This window comes from Balaenoptera musculus, chromosome 8 (genome assembly GCF_009873245.2).
Source record: "Balaenoptera musculus isolate JJ_BM4_2016_0621 chromosome 8, mBalMus1.pri.v3, whole genome shotgun sequence".
Taxonomy (NCBI): Eukaryota; Metazoa; Chordata; class Mammalia; order Artiodactyla; family Balaenopteridae; genus Balaenoptera; species Balaenoptera musculus.
In genome coordinates, this window is record NC_045792.1 from 105,706,123 (window position 1) to 105,729,593 (window position 23,471).

Genomic DNA, 23,471 nt, shown 5'->3' on the forward strand with positions numbered 1-23,471 from the left:
GGGGGCAGGCCTGTGGCTCCCCGGAAATAAAGGAGGGGAGGAGAGAGGCTGGGGCAGGGAGGTGAGAGCGACAGGGTCCCTGCCTGGCTTCCCGGCCCCTAGGCAGACCAAGGAGTCGGGCAGGCGTCCAGCACAGGCGTGCTTCCGCTGCAATGACAGGGCTCTGTATCCTGGGCCCTGCGGACGCTTATAAAGGCATGAGCCGGCGACCCCGAGGTGGCCGGAGGCTCCGAGTGACTCAGCTGGACTCTCGGTGACTCTCGTGTATCCCAGGACACCATGAATACGGAGCAGCTTTCAGGAGTGAGGGGCACCCGCTCAAAGCAACGTAGGAAGATTCAGACCTTTAACGTAAAACCACTTAATCATTTCTTTAGAATGATCAGAATCAAATTCAGTCCTGAGCTGGGAGCTTTCCTTTATGTCACATTTTGCCACGTTACTTTCCTGTCCTTTTCTGAAGGAACAATATTTAAATCCAAACAACCAACTGATTTGGTAAAAGGCCCAGAAGTTCATCTGTTTAGCTCAGGCCCAGCCCCGACCCTGTAGCTACGGCCCAGGGACCCCGTGGGCATACCTGGGATGCACCCCATCCCTCACAGACCCCACCTGCCCCCCAAAACCCGTGGCGCAAAAAGCAAAGCCCAAGCACGGGACGAGGACTTGGGAACTATTATTTCTCTAGTAATAGACCTACAGTGTCCTCCGATGTTAACAGGCAACACACGAATAGGATCAAAGGTCTGGCAGGGGACAGCCACAGCCGAGCTGGAGGCACGAGTACTTTCCAACCGGAAGATAAAAATATGTCTTCCACGGGACTTCCTGGGCAGGCCAGCGGTTAGGACTTGGCGCTTTCACTGCCCAGGGCGCGGGTTCAATCCCTGGTCGGGGAACTAGGAACTAGGATCCCGCCCCAAGCTGTTTGGTGCAGCCAAAACAAACATTTTAAATATGCCTTCCAGAGCCAGGGCCGCCATCACAAATGGGGTAATGGCAACAGCCCTGTGTGTGTCCCATCATTTGGCCACTCGAACACCAATAAGGCAGAGGTGCTGTTTTTTTGCGTTTGCCTGGCGAGAAGCTTCTCCGAGGGGAGGCTCAGGGCGCGTTGAAGGAAGCACAGGTGTCCGAGGCACCACGCGGAGCTGGATGTGGATTCCAGCTCCCCACTTCCCCTCTCTGTGACTCTGGGCAGGAATCTGCACCTCTGAACATTTCCTCACTTTTTCATGTCGGAGACCCCAGTGAGAGAGGTCACTGCAGCGCAGGGGCCAAGCGGCAGGAGAGGCTACACTGGAGCCAGGGCCACCCCCAGGACCGGAGGGAAGAAAGAGGGGCTCCAGAAATGCCCTCGAGAGCACAGCCAACATTCTGGCATGAGACCCCAGGCACCACGTACCTTGCAAGAAAAATATCAACCAAAGGCCCCGTCTAGCCGAATATCACGGTATTAAAAAAGCTCCTAGAAAAATCTACAGTAACCAGGAGAGAGTGTTGGGGTCCCCCCCGGTGTTCTAAGCCAATCAGACAGGGAGCTGAGGGGCTGAGGTCTCCCCAGAGCCCCCAAGAGCAGTCAGTTCCCGGGGTCCCAGAACTCCAGGATGGACCCCAGTGCAGGGAGGAGACCTTGTCCAGAACCAGCTCCTGGGGCAGAAATTCATCTTGAGGGTCCCCCTGGCCAGGCTAAGTTGACTGCCACTGCTGGCCCCCACCTTGGGCCCTGACATGTCCTGGCGGGTACCCCAGGACCAAGGCTGGCCTTCTTGTCCCTGGTCTCCAGAGAAAGGTCCACAAGGGTCCCCCAACTCCTGAGGGGACCTTCATACCAGTCCAGGACACGGGGAGAAAGCCGACATGACAACCACAGCAAAAGCCTCAAACTGAATCCACAAGAGCCATGATGTGTGAGAAGACATAAAAACGTCAGCAACAAAAAAGTCAATAACTCCCTAGACCGTTGGAGATTTGAAAGGATTACTTACGTCCTGTCAAGGGTCCGATTGATTTTTGCAATTATTCCCAAAGAGGGGTCGATCTTGGTGTACATTGTTGATACCACGCCCACAACCACGATGAGCCAGCTGGAGGGACTCGCCGGGTACACGCCGGTGATGATGCCATTCTAAACACAGACACGCACGGCATGAGCAACGTCCCTCCTGGTGGTGGGGGCCCGTGAGCTGGCAGGCAGTGGAGGGGTGGGGGCTCTGCACACAGGGGCAGCTAAGTGGCCACACTATCACTACTGGAAACGTTCCCCAGAGCCTCCAGCCCCCAGCTGCTCCAACGTCTGTCCAGCTCCTTCCCTTCCTCTACTTCTGAGCCAAAACCCTCCCTAAAACAGTTCCCCCCGAGAGTGACCCCAGGACATTAGACTCACCCGAAGCACTAGTTTAACATACAGATTCCCGAGCTTCACCCAGACTGACTCAAGACACTGGCCACCTTGCCAACCACGACGTCCTCTCCCCAACATGCTACACCCAGGATGCCTGGAGACAACCCCCCACTCCAAAACTACCCTTCCTGCTGCTCCTGAATCAGACACCATTTAACCAGTGTTATTTCCAGGAAACCTCACTCCATGTCGAGAATTTGCCGTAAGGTGCTTCAGCCAGAGCTCCCCCAGCCTGCCTTCAAAAAAAAAAGTAGCAGTGGAGGGGGAAGTAAGACACATGACCCAAAATTGGCAAAATGTTGACAGCTATGGAAACGAGCAGCGTGGCTTTATTACCCTCTTTATTTTTGCGTATGTTTCAAAACTTCCAATTAAAAAATCTTGGGACTTCCCTGGCAGTCCAGCGGTTAAGACTCTGCACTTCCAATGCAGGGGGCCCAGGTTTGATCCCTGGTCGGGCAACTAAGATCTCACATGCCACGCAGCGCAGGCAAAATATTTAAAAATTTTAAAAATAAATAAATAAAAAATTAAAAAAAAATCTTACTGAAGCCATCTTAGTAAGATTGATCTGATAATAGTTAAGATAATAGATTAAAAAACTCTCAAAGCTTTATCTGAATTCTCTCAGAAGAGACTTACACATCCCTACATGTTATTCTCATTATGGAGAATCACAGGAGATTTTAAACAAAGTGGTTGGGCGCAGGGGGGGCCTTCTGGTGTTCTCTGAACCGTTCTTGTAAAATAAACAGATACATACGTTAAATTAAAATGGAGGAGGGCTTCCCTGGTGGCGCAGTGGTTGAGAATCTGCCTGCCAATGCAGGGGACACGGGTTCCAGCCCTGGTCTGGGAAGATCCCACATGCCACGGAGCAGCTGGGCCCGTGAGCCACAATTACTGAGCCTGTGCGTCTGGAGCCTGTGCTCCGCAACAAGAGAGGCCGCGGTAGTGAGAAGCCCGTGCACCGCGATGAAGAGTGGCCCCCACTTGCCGCAACTAGAGAAAGCCCTCGCACAGAAACGAAGACCCAACACAGCCATAAATAAATAAATAAATAAATAAATAAGCTTGCTTAAAAAAAAAAATGGAGGGAGGACTTTTCTAGATAAAAGGTCTCTGCTCACCACACCCCCCGACCCGGCAGCAGCTCTGCCAGCCTTGCCCCCCTTCCTCTGAGCATCAGATGGTCCCCTAAGGAACCACGTGATTAGGATGCACCCTCGCTGTGCATTGTCTGTTTTCGTACGTTAGTTTTGCCTCCTCGGCAGTACCACAAGGTTTTTAAAGTCCGGGAACAACGTCTCCACTGGGTTAAGACGACGGCCACACCGGGGCACCCAAGCTTCTACTTTCCTCCATTTGTAGGTAAAAGGAGGCGTCCCAGCAAGGTCAGGAGCGCAAAGGGCACTTTCCCCTGTAGGTGGCGCCCTCCTCCACTTCGGGTGAGTCATGCTGCTGGCGCCCACAAGACACCAGCGTGACGGGGCCATATGTACCTGGGCCCCAGACCCCTCCGGCAGAGCCCGGGAACACCTGTCCAGCCAGGCCAGGTCCCAGGGGCCGGCCCACTGTCTCCCTGGTCACTGTTCCCATCCACCCTAGCTCCTGGGCCTTTTTCTTTTTCTTTTAATATTTATTTATTTATTTGGTTGCACCGGGTCTTAGTTGCGGCTCGCAGGCTCCTTAGTTGCGGCAGACAGGCTCCTTAGTTGCGGCATGTGAACTCTTAGTTGCGGCATGCATGTGGGATCTAGTTCCCAGACCAGGGATCGAACCCGGGACCCCTGCATTGGGAGCATGGAGTCTTACCCACTGCACCACCAGGGAAGTCCCTTTTCAACAGCCCGCCTCCGAGCTGCCCTCTGAAGGGAAAACTGGAAAACAAACACACAAACTGGGGAACAGGGAGGCAGACACTTTTGGTGCACTTTCGTCTTGTTTGAATTTTTTTAAACATGCATTTGTCCTTCTGTGATTCTTATTTTCTTTTTTTTGGGAGAAGGAAGGATTTATTCTTACAGGCAGCAGGTAAGGAGCCCCCCGGGGATCTTCCCCAGCAGGGTCTCCCTAAACAGCAAAATTGGGGAAGTTTTAAGCGAAGGGTACATGCATGTTCATGACTTTTGTGATTTTTAAAATAAAGTGAATTAAAAACAAGACACGTGCTTAAAAACAGTGAATAAATGTCCACTCTTGCAGGTAAACAGAATTGAGAACATGAGTAGTTAACTGTATTTGCATTTACGTGCATCTTTTTCAACGCTTGACTATTTTATTGGCGAGACTGCTGTTAAACTCGCTGCGGTTTCACACAGCTGAAAAACAATCCTTTTCCTACAAGGTGTAGATAGAGGGTTCTGGACTCGGAGCCGAGACATGGATTCTAGCCTTTATTCTGCTTCTACCGAGCAGGTCACTTACCCTCTCCACGTCCTGATTTCCTCGCCTGCCCTACGGGGTCCCGATTCACCCTACCTGCCTTACAGAATTTCTCCAAGAATTCTGCGAGCCAATACATGGGAAAGTGTTTCACAAGCCTTAAGGACCACAGAAACATACATGATGTGTCATCTACCACTCTGACACACTGAAACTTCAATAAAGGGAATACTGTACAGATTGAAGCAAGTGTCTGAAAACCTTGAATCTGATGAACTTCTTCTTCCAGGAATGAAGTCCAGACAGATAGATCTGCCTGAGGGCCTCGTGGCTCAGCCGGAGGTCGATTCCGTCGGGAGTGACCGTGAACTGAAAGGCCACGGCTTGGTGAGCCTCCGCCATGGTTATCGAGCTCCTGGAAAGACAAGGGGAGAACGTAACACGGTGGAGCACTGACCGGATGTTAGAAAACCCCGAACTTGTAGAGAAGCGTAATCCATTCTGAATTTGACTGTTTTCCTCCCATTTGATAGATTTCAAGTTTTTCATTAACACACCCGATTCTGTGATTAGCCATCACCCCTCCCCTGCTGGTCCAGCGAGATACAGACAACTGCGGCCTCTGCCTGGAGGCGCTGGGTGATCAGCAGAGTCTAGGAGCCGGAACCCCTCGCTCCTCCCTCCACTCCCCGCCATCCCACAGAACTCTGCTGCCCAGTCTACACCCGGCTGACCCAGGAAGCCCGGGGCGGTTTAGCAACGTGCCCTGCAAATGGGAGGCCAATCCCATTCCCGCCCACCAGCCAGCCTAGAGGCTGGCACAGAAAGTCCACAAATCCATCCATGATGGCCCCTGATCCCTTATCTTCGGGGATGAACGGTGGGAAAACGGGACCAACACCAAACACCTTGGCCTCTGGTGCGCATGGGGTTGCTGCCCGAGAAACCCCTTCAGGCTCCACAAAGGACTCCACGAAAAGCAGACGCACAGAACCCTCAGGGGGAGGCGGGCTGTTGACAAGACAGGCTGGGCCTTCCTCCTCAGAGGCTGTAGAAATCAAACTGCTGTCAACAGCCAGTATCACATTCCCCCGCTGCAGGCCTGGCCCTCCCTGCGGGCTTCCCTGCCTGGCAAAGGCAAGTGCATTTCACTTCCCCTGCTGGGTATATCTGGTCTCCCTTCACCTTCTTCCTTGGCGGGCTCCCGACTCACCTCTTCCCTCTTGGCCTCCCCACCACCAGCCCCTCTGCCACCTTCTGAAGGCGGGTGATGGCACCACCTCCTCCTAAACCGTGTGCCACCAAGCACATGTGGATAAAGAGGAGCTAAAAATCCAGAATAAACCAGAATAAAAATCCAAAATTGTGAGCGTGTGTGTGCATCCCCATCGCATGCTGTTTTTCCTTTTTTTACCCGTGTAATAAGCCTATTGGGGGCAGATGTCGGACCCGTCAAAATCAAGGGTAAGGCGGTTTCAAAGATACCGAGTTACAAAAGTCAAACTAACTTAGTCTTCAGCAAATCAGGACAAATGATCTCAACTTTCACTCACTGGTTTGTTCAACAAGCGTGTGCTGACTGCCTCCTGTGTGCCAGCCGTGGGGAGAATGGAGGTCCCCCTGCCCTCCTGCAGCTCAGACAGGGGGCGGAAAGAAGAGGGAGTGACAGAGGGGACCTCCCAGGTGACACGGAAGCCCAGGAGAAGGGTCGGCCAGAGGGCAAGACTTTCAGGCCTGAAGGCAGACCTGTGAAAGGGCTGGAGGTGCAGGGTGGCTGGGGTCAAGGTGGGCGCTAAATTCAGAAATGGAAGTCCCAGAGGCAGTCGGGTTTCATGCTGAGGGCAATGGAAAAGTATCCAAAGGCTGTGAGTCAGGGGCGTCAGTTCCTGCGTCTGTGTCTGTTCTAAAGAAGACCGCTCGGGCTGCTGTATGGAGCCAGGAGCAGGTGGGGTGAGGAAATGAGACCAGTACGAAGCTGGGGTGGTCTTCCAGGAGAGCGTGGCCCAGAGTGGGAACAGGGGGGACGGGGAGGGTGACCCACTCCAGACAGGTTTCGGAGGCGCCCTGGGGCTGGGGTCTGAACCGTGTGGGCACCACGGAGCCTCCACATGCAGAAGAGCCACAGCGCGGGGAGGGCTGGGAGTGGAGCATTCACCCCGGGGTGGACTGGGGCACCCAGGTGGGGATGCTGGGGCAGAGGGAGCGGCTGGGACGGGCACCCGAGAGCTCTGCTCAGATGACCTTGAAAGAAATAAGCAAGTCGGCGAAACTGCATCCCACTCACGGAACCTTGGCTTGGTGCCATCTGCCCGGCATTCAAGAATAGTTACACATTATTTGGGACTTCCCTGGCGGTCCAGTGGTTAGGACTCTGTGCTTTCACTGCTGAGTGCCTGGGTTCGATCCCTGGTCAGGGAACTAAGATCCTGCAAGCCGTGCGGCGTAGGCAAAAAAAAAAAAAAAAATTACACATTATTTACCTGGCACTGAGCAAACGTCCACAGCCTGGCTAATTATGAAGACAGATCCCATGTGAAAGCAGTACGATCTCTAAGCAAAAGCTCGCTGCAGGTAAATTTAAAATGTTGAAGACATTTTAAACCAACAGCTGGAATCCATTTCTCGAAAAGCTACCCAAGGTGGCTCTAAGATTTTTCCAGAACCTGAAGGTTAACTCAACCCCTCCCCCCATCAAAGCCTTGGGGTGAACACGAAGCAGGTCTTACAAAGATAAGAATTCTGCACAGCATGCATCACAGCAAATAAAATTATGTGATTGGCTACCCTTTCAATGATTTTTTAAAAATTAATTAATTTTTATTTTTGGCTGCGTTTGATCTTCGTTGCTGCACGTGGACTTTCTCTAGTTGCAGAGAGCGGGGGCTACTCTTCGTTGCGGTGCACGGACTTCTCATTGCGGTGGCTTCTCGTTGCGGAGCACGGGCTCTAGGCGCGTGGGCTTCAGTAGTTGTGGCACGCGGGCTCAGTAGTTGTGGCTCGCGGGCTCTAAAGCGCAGGCTCAGTAGTTGTGGTGCACGGGCTTAGTTGCTCCGTGGCATGTGGGATCTTCCCGGACCAGAGCTCGAACCTATGTCCCCTGCACTGGCAGGCGGATTCTTAACCACTGTGCTACCAGGGAAGTCCCTCAATGATTTTTAAAATCTTTCAAGGGCTTTGTGCAGAACAGGAAGGGATTCTTAATGGCAGTAGATTAAATATAGTGTTTGTAGCCAATTCTCTCCAAAGGTATGTGTACGGTGTTTGCTCGGGGAGCTAACATCTGCCGGGCAGGGTCAGACAGACAAGGATATTTACAGCCTCCGTTTCTGGAGGCCTTTATCAGAACTCTCTGAAAAACAGATAATTAATAAGGGCCTATACTGTATAGCACAGGGAACTCTACTCAATACTCTGTAATGACCTACATGGGAAAAGAATCTAGAAGAGTGGATATATGTATATGTATAACTGATTCACTTTGCTGTACAGCAGAAACTAACACAACATTGTAAATCAACTGTACTCCAAAAAAAATTATTTTATTTTTATTATTATTATTATTATTTTTGGTCACACCATGTGGCATGTGGGATCTTAGTTCCCCCACCAAGGATCCAACCCGTGCCCCCTGCAGTGCAAGCGCGGAGTCTTAAGCACTGGACTGCCAGGGAAGTCCCTAAAAATTATTGAAAAAACTCTGAATTTAACTAGTGATTTGCTTGTTTTGATTGGTTCAGACTAAAAACCAAATAGCAGAGTCTTAGGTGCCCTCCAGGTGGACAATTTGTTTTTCTAGTTTTGCAGGAGCCAGGATGACCATCGTGAGCCGGCCTCCCCTGATTTGAGCCAGAAGCAGGAGTTAGTGAACCGGATGACAAGGGCTTGAGAAGCTCCCTCTGCAAATCTATCGAGTGAAAATTCCACCCTCGATTTTGGCATCCACAGCCTCGCACTTGGAAACATTTAGCCTTGTAATACTGTCCCCTGCAGCCACCAGGACAATGCAGAGCTTAGCTGCAGCAAACTACCACTTCACACTCACCAGGACGGCCATAATCAAAAGGACGGGCGATAACAGGCGCTGGCGAGGATGTGGAGAAATCGGAACCCTTGTGCATGTCTGGCCGGGATGTCAGATGGCACAGCCCCTTTGGAAAAGTCTGGCAGCTCCTCAAACGGTCAAATGTGGAGTTACCACACGACCCAGCAATTCCGCTCCTAGGCTCATGCTCATGAAAACATGTGTCTGCACACAAACCTGTACATGATGTTCACGGCGGCATTATTCATAATAACCAAAAAGTGGAAGCAACCCAACATCCTCCCACTGATGAACGGGGTACACAAAATATGCCCTATCCATACAACAGGATGCGATTTACAGGCAATACAAAGGGATGAAGCGTTGACACACACCACCACACAGGTGAACCTTGAAAACATGATGCTGAGTGAAGGCAGCCAGACACAGATGGCCAAGTATTGTACGATTCCATCTACGGGAAATGTCCAGAACAGTCACATCCACAGAGACAGAAAGTCGTGGTTGCCTAGGGCCGGGGGGAGGTGGGGGTTCAGGAGAGGAGGGTTTCTTTTCGGGGTGATGAAATGTCCCAAAATTGATGGGGGTCACAGCTGCACACACGTGTGAATATACTAAAATCACTGACGTGTACGCTTGAGGTGGGTGGATGGTATGGGATGTGAATGATCTCCCAATAAAGCTGTCACAAAAACACCGCTGTCTCATGAAACAGAAGTGTTATCTATTTAACACTCATGCATCTAAACCTCCTCTCCTCAGATATGGAATTCAGGTGGGCGGGCGGGTGGATGCATTACTCCTTTCCCCCAGTGTGGCCCTAGTTCTCCATTCACACTAAGGACCCCTTTAAACAATTGTTACTTTATAACCTTAAGAATTACTATTAAATGCTTTTAGGTGTCACATGATATGGTGGTTATTTTCTAAAAGAGCTGCTGTCTTTTTTTAATGTCAAATCACCAACTTTATTTGTGATTCAGATTAAATTCTATGCATTGCTTCACCAATACACATGGAAATATAACTATATGGTATATTGTACGTTATCATTCATCAGGATGAGACTTTTTGCAGGTGCCTGAAGACAACTGTTTCAAACGTAACATGCACACATTTTACAATCAAAGTTAGAAAACTATTTTTTAATTGAATGGTAAGAGCTGCTATCTTTTGGCGATACATACTGAAATATTTACCAATGCACTTTTTTTTTTTTTAAATAAATTTTATTTTTATTTATTTATTTAGCTTTGGCTGTGTTGGGTCTTCATTTCTGTGCGAGGGCTTTCTCTAGTTGTGGCGAGCGGGGGCCACTCTTCATCGCGGTGCGCGGGCCTCTCACTGTTGTGGCCTCTCTTGTTGCGGAGCACAGGCTCCAGACGCGCAGGCTCAGTAGTTGTGGCTCACGGGCCCAGCTGCTCCGCGGCATGTGGGATCTTCCCAGACCAGGGCTCGAACCCGTGTCCCCTGCATTGGCAGGCAGATTCTCAACCACTGCACCACCAGGGAAGCCACTACCAATGCACTTTTATCATGTTGGGATTTGCTTCAAATCCACTGGAGGTGGGGGAAGGATGGACAGGGGAAGGAATTGCCATATGTGAGAACTGGTGAAGTTGGGCTGTGACCAAGTGAGAATCCTTATGCCTGTGCTGCTTTTTTTTTTTTTTTTTTTTGGTGGGGGGGCCATGCCACATGGCTTGCGGGGTATCTTAGTTCCCTGACCAGGGATCGAACCCGTGCGCCCTGTAGTGGAAGCACAGAGTCCTAACCACTGGACCGCCAGGGAATTCCCACCTGTGTCTCTTCTGTATGTTTGTCATCTGCTCTAATAATTGCTTAAAACATGTGTAAGGAAATAAAACACGTATCCTCTGCAGCCGGTGCTAAATCTCACACCCAGAGACCAACTTTCAAAGCTCCCCAGACGCAACAGGGAAATAGCTGCTCACCCACCCAACCACACCTACAGAAACAACAAGAAAGGAAGGGCGAGGCTGCCTGTGGGGTCACTGCGCCCCCTGCCCTGGGGCACCCTCGCAGGGCATACCCCCAGCTCCTACCTTCCACCCAACCCAGGTGGGTGTGGGTGCAGCCTGAACGCACCGCCCTGCCTCTCCCGCCTTGGAGTCGCCCCGAAGCAGCAGCGGGAATAACTGATGAAGACACAGCTACCATCATTTCCCAAAGGCTGACCACGGCCCCTGGAAATGAAGCATCTCCCCCGGGTCGCTCGACCAGAGGGTTCCTAACATCTCTAAAAATAGGGACCTTTTTCTTCAAATGTAAACACACAGGAAAGGTTCGTGGATAAAGCCTTTCCACCCTCTTCTTCCTCCCCTTGGCCCTGAGAGTTGGAGGGCTCCAGACCAGAGTTTGAAAACCACCATGAGAACGGTGGGACCTTGCCAACAGACAGCCCAGCCGTTCGTTCCTCTGGATATTTCCCTGAAGTCAATCAGGTCAGCAGCCCCGCAGAGTTGGCAAAAGTGCCTGGAGCTGAAGGGCCACTGCTGACGAATGGCCTCCCCACTGCTGGCAAATCTACCTGCCTGTGAGCAAACCACCTCCAGGTGAAGCTGGGGGAGAGGCCAGACCTGCTCCAGGTGCAAGGAGGCATGCCAGTAATAAACTCGTGGAAAATCAGGAATTATGAGGACCGCAAAAGAGCCCCAGTAAACTTTACTGTATTAATACAGCAGGATGTTTTCTGTCTTACAGCAGGAGATATTGCCAACGCATGAGAGCAAGGAATCACACCTACATATCCCCTCCCGGAAGGAACAGATACTAATACTTCGCCATGTGGACCGGAGACTGCCCTGTCCCCAACTCTCCCTTCCCGGTCCACATCCCTAGAGCCCCGAGGAGCACCAGCCCAGGCTGGCACGGCTGTCCTGTCACTGTCAGCGCCGCTGCAAACCTCAACACACCAGGAGAGGAAGGGCCCTGCGGCCAGCTGGCAGGCTGGGGCCCGTGTCTGGATCCGGGCCACTTACCCTGGACAACCTCTTCTCTGCATTCCTTCAACCTTACAGAATAAAGGCAAAGGGCATGCTAGGGGACTTCCCTGGCAGTCCAGTGGTTAAGACTCCGTGCTTCCACTGCCGGGGGCGCGGGTTCCATCCCTAGTCGGGGAACTGAGATCCCGCATGCTGTGCGGCACGGCCAAAAAATTAAAAAAAAAAAAAAGGGTACAGCAGGGCCCCAAGGGCCAGGCGAGCAGGTGGCACCCCCTCCCCGGCTTCCCTGGGCTGGCGCGGGCTCTGCCATATCCCACACACGGTGTGCAGCTAAACCCTGAGTGTCCACGTGCCGGCCCCCTCTCCAGCTTCCTCTCCCTCCCAGGTAAGGTCACCAGGTGCGCAGACTGTTTTACCAGTTCATCTGCTGAGGGTCCTCTTCCAGCCCCTCTGCACCCGGGATTCAGCCACCCACAGGGCCCTGCCCAGGGCTTTGCCTTGTATCTGCGCACGTGAGTCTCTCTCCAAGCTCATCTACACTGATGCCAACAACAAGTCAACTGAAAACCCATCTTGCATCTTTCCCGCATCCTCCCCGCCAACTCTCTCCTTGAAACACCTCCAACCGCCTGCCATGCCGGGGCACGAACGGGCTAGGGTGGTCCTCCCTCCATCTCTCACCCCATGCTGGACCACCACCAGAACCTGCTGTTCCGGGAAGGCATGCTGTCCCTCTCCCCCAGTACCACTCCACCTGGGTGGAGAGACGCGGCTTCCCCAGGGACCCACCCACAGAACGTGCACCTGTGCCCCGGATTCTCGGGAGGCTGGAGAAGAAAACACACGCACTGTCTCCACTTCTGCACTCGGTTGTTCTTGCAAATCATCATTGGGCAACTACCGGAGGCCCTCGGACAGGAATTCTGAACTGGAGAGAACGGGGGGACAGTGGAAGAACCTTCTGGGAGCGCAGGCTGGCTGCTCCTCCCCGCCGAAGGTCTGGCCAGGTGATGGGAGAAGGCCCCTTGGGGACTGTTCTTGATGCGAGGCCACCTCCTGCCATGCTCCGCCAGACCAGCTCGGGGGTAAACCGGAGGTGGCCGCTGGTGGCAGCAACCCCCCAGCTGCGGGGAGACATCCAGAAATTGATCCAACGTGCTGAAAACAAAGCCCTCTCTGGGTGCGTGTCGGCCGTGGGGCTAGGGACCCGTTTATTTCCCCCGGGGGGACAGAAATCACTTCTGGCCACATCAGGTGGAGAGCGCCCACCTGGAGCCCCACCTGACGGTGATCGTGCACAAACCTCCCGGCCCGGGACACACCTGGGCGCTGCTGCCCGCCCTCCCCACCACTCCCCCGCCCAGCTGAACATGGGAACCATGTGATGGTGCCGCCTTAGAAACCAGGAGGGCCACTAAAGGAGGGAGACAGTCACCAAGGTCTGTGCCAGAGCACTTAAGCACCTTATGCTAATCTGCTCCAGGAAAAACACCGAGATCCAGAATAAGACACTCCGGTTGAGAATGACGACCTATTTATTGCAATTTTAAAAATTCACACTTCTGGTCTTGAACTACGCCGCTCTTCCCGAGGCCCTCCCAAGCTCAGTCTCCTGGTCACCTCCTCTTTGGCCAGGCACACTGGTCATGCATGCCCTGTGGCCTGTGAACTCCGACTCATAGCTGGGATGCCTTCTGACCTTTTTCGATTTCCCTTTTTCTGCTTCACACCTAGCTTACAGCTCCCCTCTCCCAGGTGCCTGCCTTGGAATGCACATTCCGGAAACACAGGAATTCTATCAGTTACATTTAGCAATTTCAGCTGCACTTGCTGGCCAATGACTTTCACCTGTCAGTTATTCGTTTAATCTCCCAACATAAGCTGTAAAGCTCCCCAGGACACGAATCCTTGTTGAATTCTCTGAACAAACCATGAGCCCACAGACAGTTCTCCAACAGTGAATGTGTCAAGTGAACAATCTGGGGGGAAATGCTGTAACGTCTCATTCAATTTTGGTTAAGACTACCTTCATTTTAACAGCCCAACGCCACCCCCTAACTCCCTGGCCAATAAATTGGTCTGTACTTTGTCAAATGTGTTCACTTTGCCGTCTTTCTCCACAACCAATTCCTTTTAACAAAAGCCTTTAACCTCAGAGGTCAGTGGCCTGCAAATCGTAACACTGGTCATGTAATCAAGAAGTCATCCATAAGGACTTCCCTGGTGGCGCAGTGGTTAAGAATCCGCCTGCCGGGGCTTCCCTGGTGGCGCAGTGGTTACAAATCCACCTGCCAATGCAGGGGACACGGGTTCGAGCCCTGGTCGGGGAAGATCCCACATGCCGCGGAGCAACTAAGCCCCTGCGCCACAACTCCTGAGCCCACGTGCCAAGAGCCCGTGCTCCGCGCAACGAGAAGCCACCGCAATGAGAAGCCCGCGCACTTCAATGAAGAGTAGCCACCGCTCGCCGCAACTGGAGAAAGCCCGCAGGCAACAACTAAGACCCAATGCAGCCAAAAATAAATAAATAAATAAATTAATTAATTAATTCTTAGAAAGTCATCCGTAAGACATCCTGTTTCCCTCAAGGGCATCTGGCCTCCTTCAGAGCCGTCCTCCTCCACCCCCACCCCCAGGTTCTGCAACAGGCAGCAGGAAAGGAGGTGAAAGGTCACCCAATGGCAAGTGCAGGGCCAGACTTCAAAAGAGGCCTGGGGAAAACTGAGGTGTGAAAATCACCTCTATAATATAAAACAATAAAAACTTGCCATGTGACAGCAGGTTTCCAAGAAAACGGTCTTTATAGCATATAATCATATAATATATAATAAATTATGTGTTGTCAGAAGCCTTTCAAAAGTCTTGAAATTAACAGATAAGGAGAGAGGTAGGTAGTAGATAAATAGATAAGGCATACAGATTAATTTTTGTGCTTTTAACAATGAAGATACAAAATATTCTTTCTACCAAAGTCTTTGGCATATGCCAGACAATGTGATCTGTATTTTACCTGCGTTAACCCATTTAATTCTGACTGGAACCCTAGGAAATGGGTACTATTGCTATTCCCATTTACAAATGAGAAGACCGAGGCTTGGATGTCAAGAAACTTGCCCAAGGTTACAGCTAGCAAACAGCAGAGCTGGGAATCAGACCCAGGTTCAACTCCAAAACTCACGTTCTTACCTACCAAGTTAGCTGGTAAGTACTCCACACAAAGTTCTACTTAAGATTCCTAACGTTACAACACAGATATAAAATTAGGTCACTCTGTCGTAACCAAAATGATGTGATTGCAACCAGCAGTAAAACTACAGTAAGTACAAATACAGCGGGTGCCAACTCTAAAATTATTCCCATGTTCCAGTATTTCCAGTACTCCCACTAGAATTGCACAGTTCACAGGCCCACAGAAGCGGACCCTGCCCTCTATTAAAATCCACCTCATCTAGAGGCAAACAGCTGAGCTGGAAATCCTCTGAGAAAAGGTCACCCACAGGAAGCGATAGCTTAGCGCAGCAAGAGTACCAGGCAGGGTCTCCAGGAGCACAGCCTGTATCCCTCATCAGAGTGAGGCTGGATGACACTTGGGCCAGCACCCCTGGAAAACCTCCTGAGAGAAGCCACTGCAGGCAAAGAATCTGTAGCATCATCTTTAGCGGGGGGCAGAGCAATTATCTTATCATCTACCACATATTCTTCTATGGTCTCGTGACCAACGCCTGGGAGGGTTCAGCTAAACAAAGCTGATTCTGCCCTCCAGGACTGGCTCCAACTTGGGGAAACCATGTTCCTGCCATTCTTGACAACCAAGGTGGTACCCAGGTTTACCTCAGCACTGCTACCCGAAGCACATCAAGGAAAGTGCCAGGAAGGTTCTGGAAAGGTTTCACCAGCCCAGGGGTTCATGTGTCTTCTCAGGTTCCTTTTTGCTCTTTAGTATTTAGTATTCCTGCCATTTTGCTGCTGATGAGGGTGAGAGGTTGGATGCAGGCAAAAATTAGCAGTAACGGGAAGAAAAAATAAAAGGGCTCCTCTCCACTAGAGTGTGGGCACCCCACCTCTCTGCACACCACAGGCCAGTCCTTATTTCCTTGGAGACATGATCCTCTGTAATTGTGCTCTTGTGTTTGTTCAGCAAGTGTGTACACAAACAAATACAAATTATTCTTTCCCTAATCTGACGGAGGCACCTTAGAAGCAAGAACATGAGACTCAGAACTCACTTTAAATTTTGGGGAGGGCTTCGTGCACAGGAAAGGTGCAGGAACTTTCATTTATGAATGGCTACATCTTGAATTGATGACAGAGCACTGAAGAGCCGCGTTAATTAAACTGGCCACACGGTTCATTTCTCGCAGTGAAGTATATCATAATAAACCATTCACATTTACAGGGTAAAGATGCTCAGTCAAGGCAGGTTATAGGGGAAATCTGAATCATTTTCCCTTTTTCTATGGCTCTCGAAAAACAACAGCTTCTGCCTACCGAGGTACTGTAAAAATAAAACAAATTCAAATGTAAGACTTATACTGTGCCTTATCAACAAGTGATGGTTAATCAGTTAAATGCAGAGAAACGTGATTTCACCAAGAAAAAGAATTGGGGAAAGGTCATCGAGGGTCACATTTTTTTTTAATTTTTTAAAAAAATTTATTTATTTATTTATTTATGGCTGTGTTGGGTCTTTGTTTCTGTTCTAGGGCTTTCTCCATTTGCGGCAAGCGGGTGCCACTCTTCATCGCGGTGCGCGGGGCCTCTCACTATCGCGGCCTCTCCTGTTGCGGAGCACAGGCTCCAGACGCGTAGGCTCAGTAGTTGTGGCTCACGGTCCCAGCTGCTCCGCGGCATGTGGGATCTTCCCAGACCAGGGCTCGAACCCGTGTCCCCTGCACTGGCAGGCAGATTCCCAACCGCTGCGCCGCCAGGGAAGCCCCAAGGGTCACATTTTTATAAAGAAAATACAGAATGTCTTGGGGACTTCCCTGGTGGTCCAGCGGTTAAGACTCCACACTTTCACTGCAGGGGGCGCAGGTTCAATCCGTGATCCGGAATTAAGATGCCGCATGCTGTGCTAGGCGGCCAAAAAAAAAAAAGAAAGAAAATACAGAATGTCTTGGCAGGCCTAACCTGCCAAGATAATTGTCTAACCCAATTATCTGCGCTACCTCTTCAGGTGTTTTTCTCTGTATGCCCATCCAGAAGGACCCCCTCCAGCCTGGCCAACATCAGGACAATGGCCTGAGCGAGGACGGCTGGGAGAGGCATGCATCCACCCAAGAGAAGTCCCCGAACCTCTCCTCACCACCAGGGTGTGGTTCCCTCAAATGTCCCTAAAACCTTGTGGGGGGTGCACCGTATTTCCCACGCACGTGCTTCTCCTTTGCACCCAGAAGTACAGTTGAACTGGTCAAACCACACGTTCCAACTTGGGGACTGCAGAAGGCAGCTGTATCCATAAAACCTGCCTGAGGGGCTTCCCTGCTGGTGCAGTGGTTAAGAATCTGCCTGCCAATGCAGGGGACACGGGTTCGAGCCCTGGTCCGGGAAGATTCCCACATGCTGCGGAGCAACTAAGCCTGTGCACCACAACTACTGAGCCCGCGTGCTACAACTACTGAAGCCTGCGAGCCACAACTACTGAGCCTGCGTGCCACAACTACTGAGCCTGCGCGCCTAGAGCCCGTGCTCCGCAACAAGAGAAGCCACCGCAATGAGAAGCCTGCGCACAGCAACGAAGGGCAGCCCCCGCTCACTACAACTAGAGAAAAGCCCGCGTGCAGCAATGAAGACCCAATGCAGCCAAAACAAAAAACCCTGCCTGCGGGCATGGTATTGTTTGCTGGAAGCTGTATTCATTTCACACCCTCAAAAACTACTGTCACATCTGGCCTCTTTTGGATCCTCATAAAACCCCTGTGAGACAGGATGACAGGTGTCAGAGGCACCGCCTTAGAGATGAGGAAGTGGAAACCCAGAAACACACACAGCTGATTCAATGTCACATCCAGTGGGCCCTGGGCTGGGGGAGGTGCCGACACCCAGGCCCTCTGCCTGCACAATGGTCTGGGAAGCAGCCTGTCAGAGGGAGGGGGCACACGTTTTGGAGAATACAGATCTGGGTTCAAATTCCAGGTCTGCCACTTAGACGTGTGTGTGTGTGTGTGTGTGTGTGTGTGTGAGTGGGGGGGGGGCGAGAGCACATGTCATCGCCATTCATAAGATCTGTTTCCTGTCAAATAAAGTACGCACATTACTCGTAACTCACGTTAGGTCTCCAATGCAGGAACATACTCTGTACCTTCCCAACTGCAGCCACAGGCCAGCAGCAGTCCTCCAAGAATGTGGATTTCCATCCTTCCTCTTCCCACTGTGTTTGATACCCCAGCCCAACGTCTTTGACATTTAACTTTCAGCAGCATTACTGTACTTCACTCTGCGCAACAGTGTGTGCTTGCAAAACGAGAAAGAAACCAAAACTCCGTGCATTAAATCTTTTTAAGGGCACGGAGAGGCCGACACTTGGGAAAATCAGTGATACATGTATAATCTTATAAATGAAGTATTATTTCATAAAAAGCAAAGTCCGAGTTACAGCATATGACGACTTCTTAAAAGGCGAGGTTATTTTGTGTTAGCTTTTTTTTTTTTAACATCTTTATTGGAGTATAATTGCTTTACAATGTTGTGTTAGTTTCTGCTTTATAATAAAGTGAATCAGCTATATGCATACGTATATCCCCATATCCCCTCCCTCTTGCATCTCCCTCCCACCCTCCCTATCCCACCCCTCTAGGTGGTCACAAAGCACCGAGCTGATGAGCTGATCTCTCCCCGTGCGATGCAGCTGCTTCCCACTAGCTATCTATTTTACATTTGGTAATGTATATATGTCCATGCCACTCTCTCACTTCATCCCAGCTTACCCTTCCCCATCCCTGTGTCCTCAAGTCTGTTCTCTACGTCTGCGTCTTTATTCCTGCCTGACCCTAGGTTCATCAGAACCATTTTTTTTTTTTTTTTTTTTTAGATTCCATATATATGTGTTAGCATATACTTGTTAACTTGTTTTTCTCTTTCTGACTTACTTCACTCTCGGTACTTGTTTTTCTCTTTCTGACTTACTTCACTCTATGACAGACTCTAGCTTTTAATACAAACTTGTCAGGGAACTAGATCCCGCATGCCGCAACTAAGACCCAGCACAGCCAAATAAATAAATAAATATTTAAAAAAGAAAAGAAAAAAAAAAAAAGAGCCATTTAGGAAGCAGAATCTAGGATGACCCTCAGGTTCCTGGGATGGGTGGGCAAACCACCACATGGAGTGTATGGACGATTCCTTTCCTTTTTACCTAGAGAACTCAGTGTCCAACAATTAGCCAATAAGCCTTTGTAAGCTGAGCGTAGCTACCCTATTTTCCAACCCTCCATAGAGGCCATTACCCTACTGTACGCCTGGAGAGGCACACCTCACTCGGCAGCACAATTGCTTTCAATTATTAACTTCCCTAAACATTCCTGGACATAAAAACAGCCAACATGCAAAAAACTAAAGGACATTCCACTGAACTGAGGCTCTCAGTCACCTAATATTTGCTTGGGGTAAAAGGTGAAGTTCACAAAAGGCAGCAAAATATCAGAAATCAACAAGCACAAAATATTCCTTGTGTTAAGTAACAGATTTTTTTAAGAGTTTCCTTTATATTATCCATATTTTTACCATGTCATTAGAATGAACTGTTGAAGGTTGGTAGAATTATTCATATATTGCCTATTTTTATGCAACATCTTTCAAAATATAATTATATAGATTATAAATATAATTGTGTACAAATATAATGCAAAGGAAACCCCCTCAAAAAGGCTATTTTCATAGCTATTTTACTTACATACCCATGAAAGTTTGGCCTCTGCTTCCTTAATTCTTCCCAATTCTGTATTTTATAAAGCATTGGTTTGTTTTCTTGGCAGTAGGATTTGATGTTGATGGAGCTGTGAGATGTCTGTAACAGATTTTTTTTTAATGCCCTGTACAGCCTAGACTATTTCTACAGTTGTCAAGGAAACTTAATAGTGGGGAGGGGTACCGGGTGAGGAGGCCAGCTTTGTGCTGAATTCCCACCTGCACCCCCTTCATTTTGCACCGTGTGCCTGTAGTACTTATTTTTAAAACAGAAAAGTCCTCGCAAGAAAAGCTCAAGAGGGGCTCAAGCCATTCGAAGAAAGTACAGGTCTCGTTAAATAAGAGGGAGAGTCTCCGAAACACACTTGAAACACACCAGCTTGAACAACAATTTTATTCTTAAAAGCAGCAATTTTTCCGGAATTCAAAGTGCAGGCTTCCACCGGTAACTGAACTGTCAGGTCTGCCAATAATAACCATGCAGAGTGACTAAACATTTTTTCCAACAAAGGAAAAAATGCATCCGATCAAAGCGCAGAACCAGCCCCGGGCCGGAGCGGGTACGCGTTTCCGCCTCCCACCTTCCCACCGCCTTTAGACTCCAGGCTGCAACTTTAATTGCTCGCTTGGAACGCGTCCTCACTGGCAACGCCAGCAGCTGCGGTCGGCGCGGCCCGCCCCTCCCCCCCCGGGCGTCACGTGACGGCTGAGAAAAGTAGGGGAAAGGTTACCGCGAGCCCCGCCCCCGGCCTGGCGCGCCCCGGGCGCTCAGATCCTGTTCCACCGGCCCGGCCCAGAGACACCTTCCGGAGCGAGCTGGCGCGCGTCGGCGGCGCTGCCACCCCGGCGACAGCGGGCGAAGTGCAACGCCGCTGGGTGGGAAGGCCGAGCCCTGCATGCTCAACTTTGGGGACAGTTAAGAGCTTGGTGTGCCCGAAGACAACCCACACCAGAAACGCTGCCCCGCGCCCCGCGAGCCCAGAGCGCCTCCGGAAGGGGCTCACCGCGCAGCCCAAGGAACAATTAACTGTGCTTCCATGAATGGACACGCGGGGCCAGGGTTGCGTAAGCCCGGGCCCTCGCCCCAGGACTCCCCGGAGACCCAGGCTTGACCGCTCGGTGACCACGGGGGCTGGGGCCGGGGCCAAGGGCGGGCGGCAGCGACGCCAGGTTTCTTCCCTTCACCTCTGGGTTAGGCCGCTTGTTTTCAGTACAAACTCGAAAGGTTATTTCGGCCTGTGCATGACGCCAATTTCGGCCACTCTTGATACAAAGTATGTGCACTCCTTAAGATGGCTCTTTTTCTGATTCCAACAGCTGTTCACATGGAGTTCAGTGTGCAAGATCAGGTCTAGCCACACATCTTTGGAAGGAAACCGTTCATTTACATACGAAAAGGAGCCCCCGGACACGCAGGGGCAGAACCACCCCAAACTCCGCCAAGAATTTCGCATTCAGCTCCTATCACTTACAAGTAAACACTCCCTCGCCTCAACGATAAGCATTATCATCAGCATTAATGTTCTCATTTATGCCACACTCACTGAGTCACCTTAAATAATTTGGAAAGGGGGGTGATGCTTACTGGCATAAAAAAATAAAAAGACCAGTGTGTTCGGCCGTTTTTTATTCATTTGGTTTGTGGTTTAGAAGGAAATAAGCATGCTTGAATATCTGGAATGACCAGAAACCGGAAGCCTGTGTGAGAAAATGGTGTAACAAAATACACTTTTCAAAAGGTTAAACTGATTTTATTTGGTGACTTACAAAGTTACCAGTTTCCTACTAAAATCTGCCCTTCAATATTTTAATATCACATGGAGCACAGAGGAAACCGAAAGCAGTTCCGAGTTGGGAAAATTAAGTTGTTCTGTATTCAACCTGATTTCTCGAGATTTTTAACTCTTGGAGTTAAAAAAGTAAGATCATCTTTGTTCCGTTCGGCTTTAACGTGAGTCAACCACCGATTTACACTATAAACACAATGATCCACAGCCTTTCCAAAACGAAAGGAACTGTCTGCTCGCCCAGGGAGTTGGGGTTAGGGGCTGCCAGAATAGGGGCCCCGGAGCCCGGGCTGCTCTACCGCCCTGACCGTGCCGTCCGGGCTCGCAGGCCAAGTTCGCCCAGGCCTGGTCACGTGAAGCGCCCACACCCTCCCACCCCCTACAAGGCAAGCTCCCCGGCCCGGCGCGACCTTGGGCAGGCTCTCCTCGCCCACCTGCCCTAGACCGCGCGCCGCATGGAGGGATGGAGGACGCTCGCAAGAGGGGACCCAGGCCCGGCGCCTCCATTCGCATTCACCTAGGGCGCTCGGACCCCGCCTGGAGTCCCAGCGCCAAGGGCGTGTCCCCACGGCTCCGCTGCGGGGGCGGGAGCCTGGAGGGGGGTCGGCGGCGCCCTGCTGAGTCCCTAGCATCCCTCTGGCTCCCGCTTGGGCCGGCCCGCGACCAAGGGACGGCCCCCCAGACCCAATCCACTCTCGGAGGGGGAGGGGATGGGGCGAGACAGAGAAAGGATCCGCGGCGCCCTGCCAAGTCCCGAGGACTGAGCATCCCTCCCGCCGTCGCGTCCTTTCCACTGCCCTACCGCGGATCCCCAGACCCAATCCACTTCGGCGAGGGGAGTGGGATGCTGGGGAAAGGGAACCGGCAGTCCTGGTGGCCCCTGGCCGGGGGCATCCTACCGAGTCCGGAGAGTCAAGCGCCCCTCCAGCTCCCATACAGTACCTGCTCGCAAGGCCGACCGATCCTCGGGCAGACCCCGAGACCCAATCAACCCACTCCTGGGAAGTGACGGTGAGATGGTAAGGGAAAGAGAGCCGGTGGCCCTACTGGCCCCAGCCCGGAGGCGTACTGCTAAGTCCGAAGGGTTGAGCATCCCTCCCGCAGCCGCACCGGACCCGCCCGCATGCGGACCGACACTGACGCGGACCCCCTACACCCAATCCACTGCGGGGTATGGGGAGTCCCGCCCCGCTCCGGTTTCGAGCTCTCTAAGAACCGCTGTCCCTCGGCGCCCCGACACAGGCGGCGGCCCCCCGCCCCCGCCTCGGTCCGGGCCCTTGCAGTCCCCGTCCGCCCCCGGCCCTGGGCCCCGCCGCAGCCAGCCCCCGGCTCCCGCCAGCCCCCCAACCCCGCGGCGCGCGGCCTCAGCCCGGCCCTACCGAGTCGGCGGACAGAGGCGCGGCGACAGCCACAGCAGCAGCGGCGGCGGAGTGAGCGAGGCAGCGAGCGAGCGCCGGGCGGGAGGACAGCGGGCGAGGTTGAAGGCACCCGACACCGCCCGCGGCCGATTGGCTGAGGCGCGCGGGGCTGTGCGGCGACTCCCGGCGCTCGGCGGGCCAAGGGCGGGACCTGGACGGGACGGGGCGGAGCATCAGCAGGGGCGGGGCGCCCTGGGGAGCGGGTCGGGCGAGGAAACTGAGGCTCGCAGGGGTGCAGTCCGCCTCCGCCTCTGCCAGCTTGAGGCCTAGGACGAGATTTCTCGCCCTGCGAGCCTCAGTTTCCTCATCTGAGAAATGGGCCAACTCATTAGGGCCATGCCCGTAAAAGTACTTAGCACAGTGCCTAGCTCATGCTCGTCCTTTATAGGCATTGCCCCATATAATCCTCACCGCACCCCTATAAATAGCTGATCCTAGCCTGGGTCAGAGAAGGGATCACTAACCTGCCCACAATCACACTAAGAAGATGGATTCGACATTGGGCCCGGGTCTGATTTCAGAGCCCACACTCCAAATTGGACCTTATCCCAGGAGTGACAGCTG

The 23,471-nt window shown here is 51.8% G+C and overlaps 1 protein-coding gene across 2 annotated transcripts in view; it reads right to left on the reverse strand.

The window, feature by feature from the left end:
• CPT1A (carnitine palmitoyltransferase 1A) overlaps positions 1-23,007 on the reverse strand; it is a 64,887-nt gene extending 41,880 nt beyond the window's left edge. Inside the window, exons 1-3 of one of the 2 annotated variants that reach the window (XM_036859833.1) lie at positions 22,869-23,007; positions 5,051-5,204; positions 1,989-2,128 (exon numbers count right to left, since the gene is read on the reverse strand). In XM_036859833.1, coding sequence (XP_036715728.1) covers positions 1,989-2,128; positions 5,051-5,191 — 281 coding nt within the window. In that variant the 5' untranslated portion in view covers positions 5,192-5,204; positions 22,869-23,007. Of the gene's footprint in view, positions 1-1,988; positions 2,129-5,050; positions 5,205-22,431; positions 22,593-22,868 lie in introns of those variants that run through there. The other variant, XM_036859834.1, reaches the window with a different exon arrangement.
• Positions 23,008-23,471: the final 464 nt, after the last annotated feature.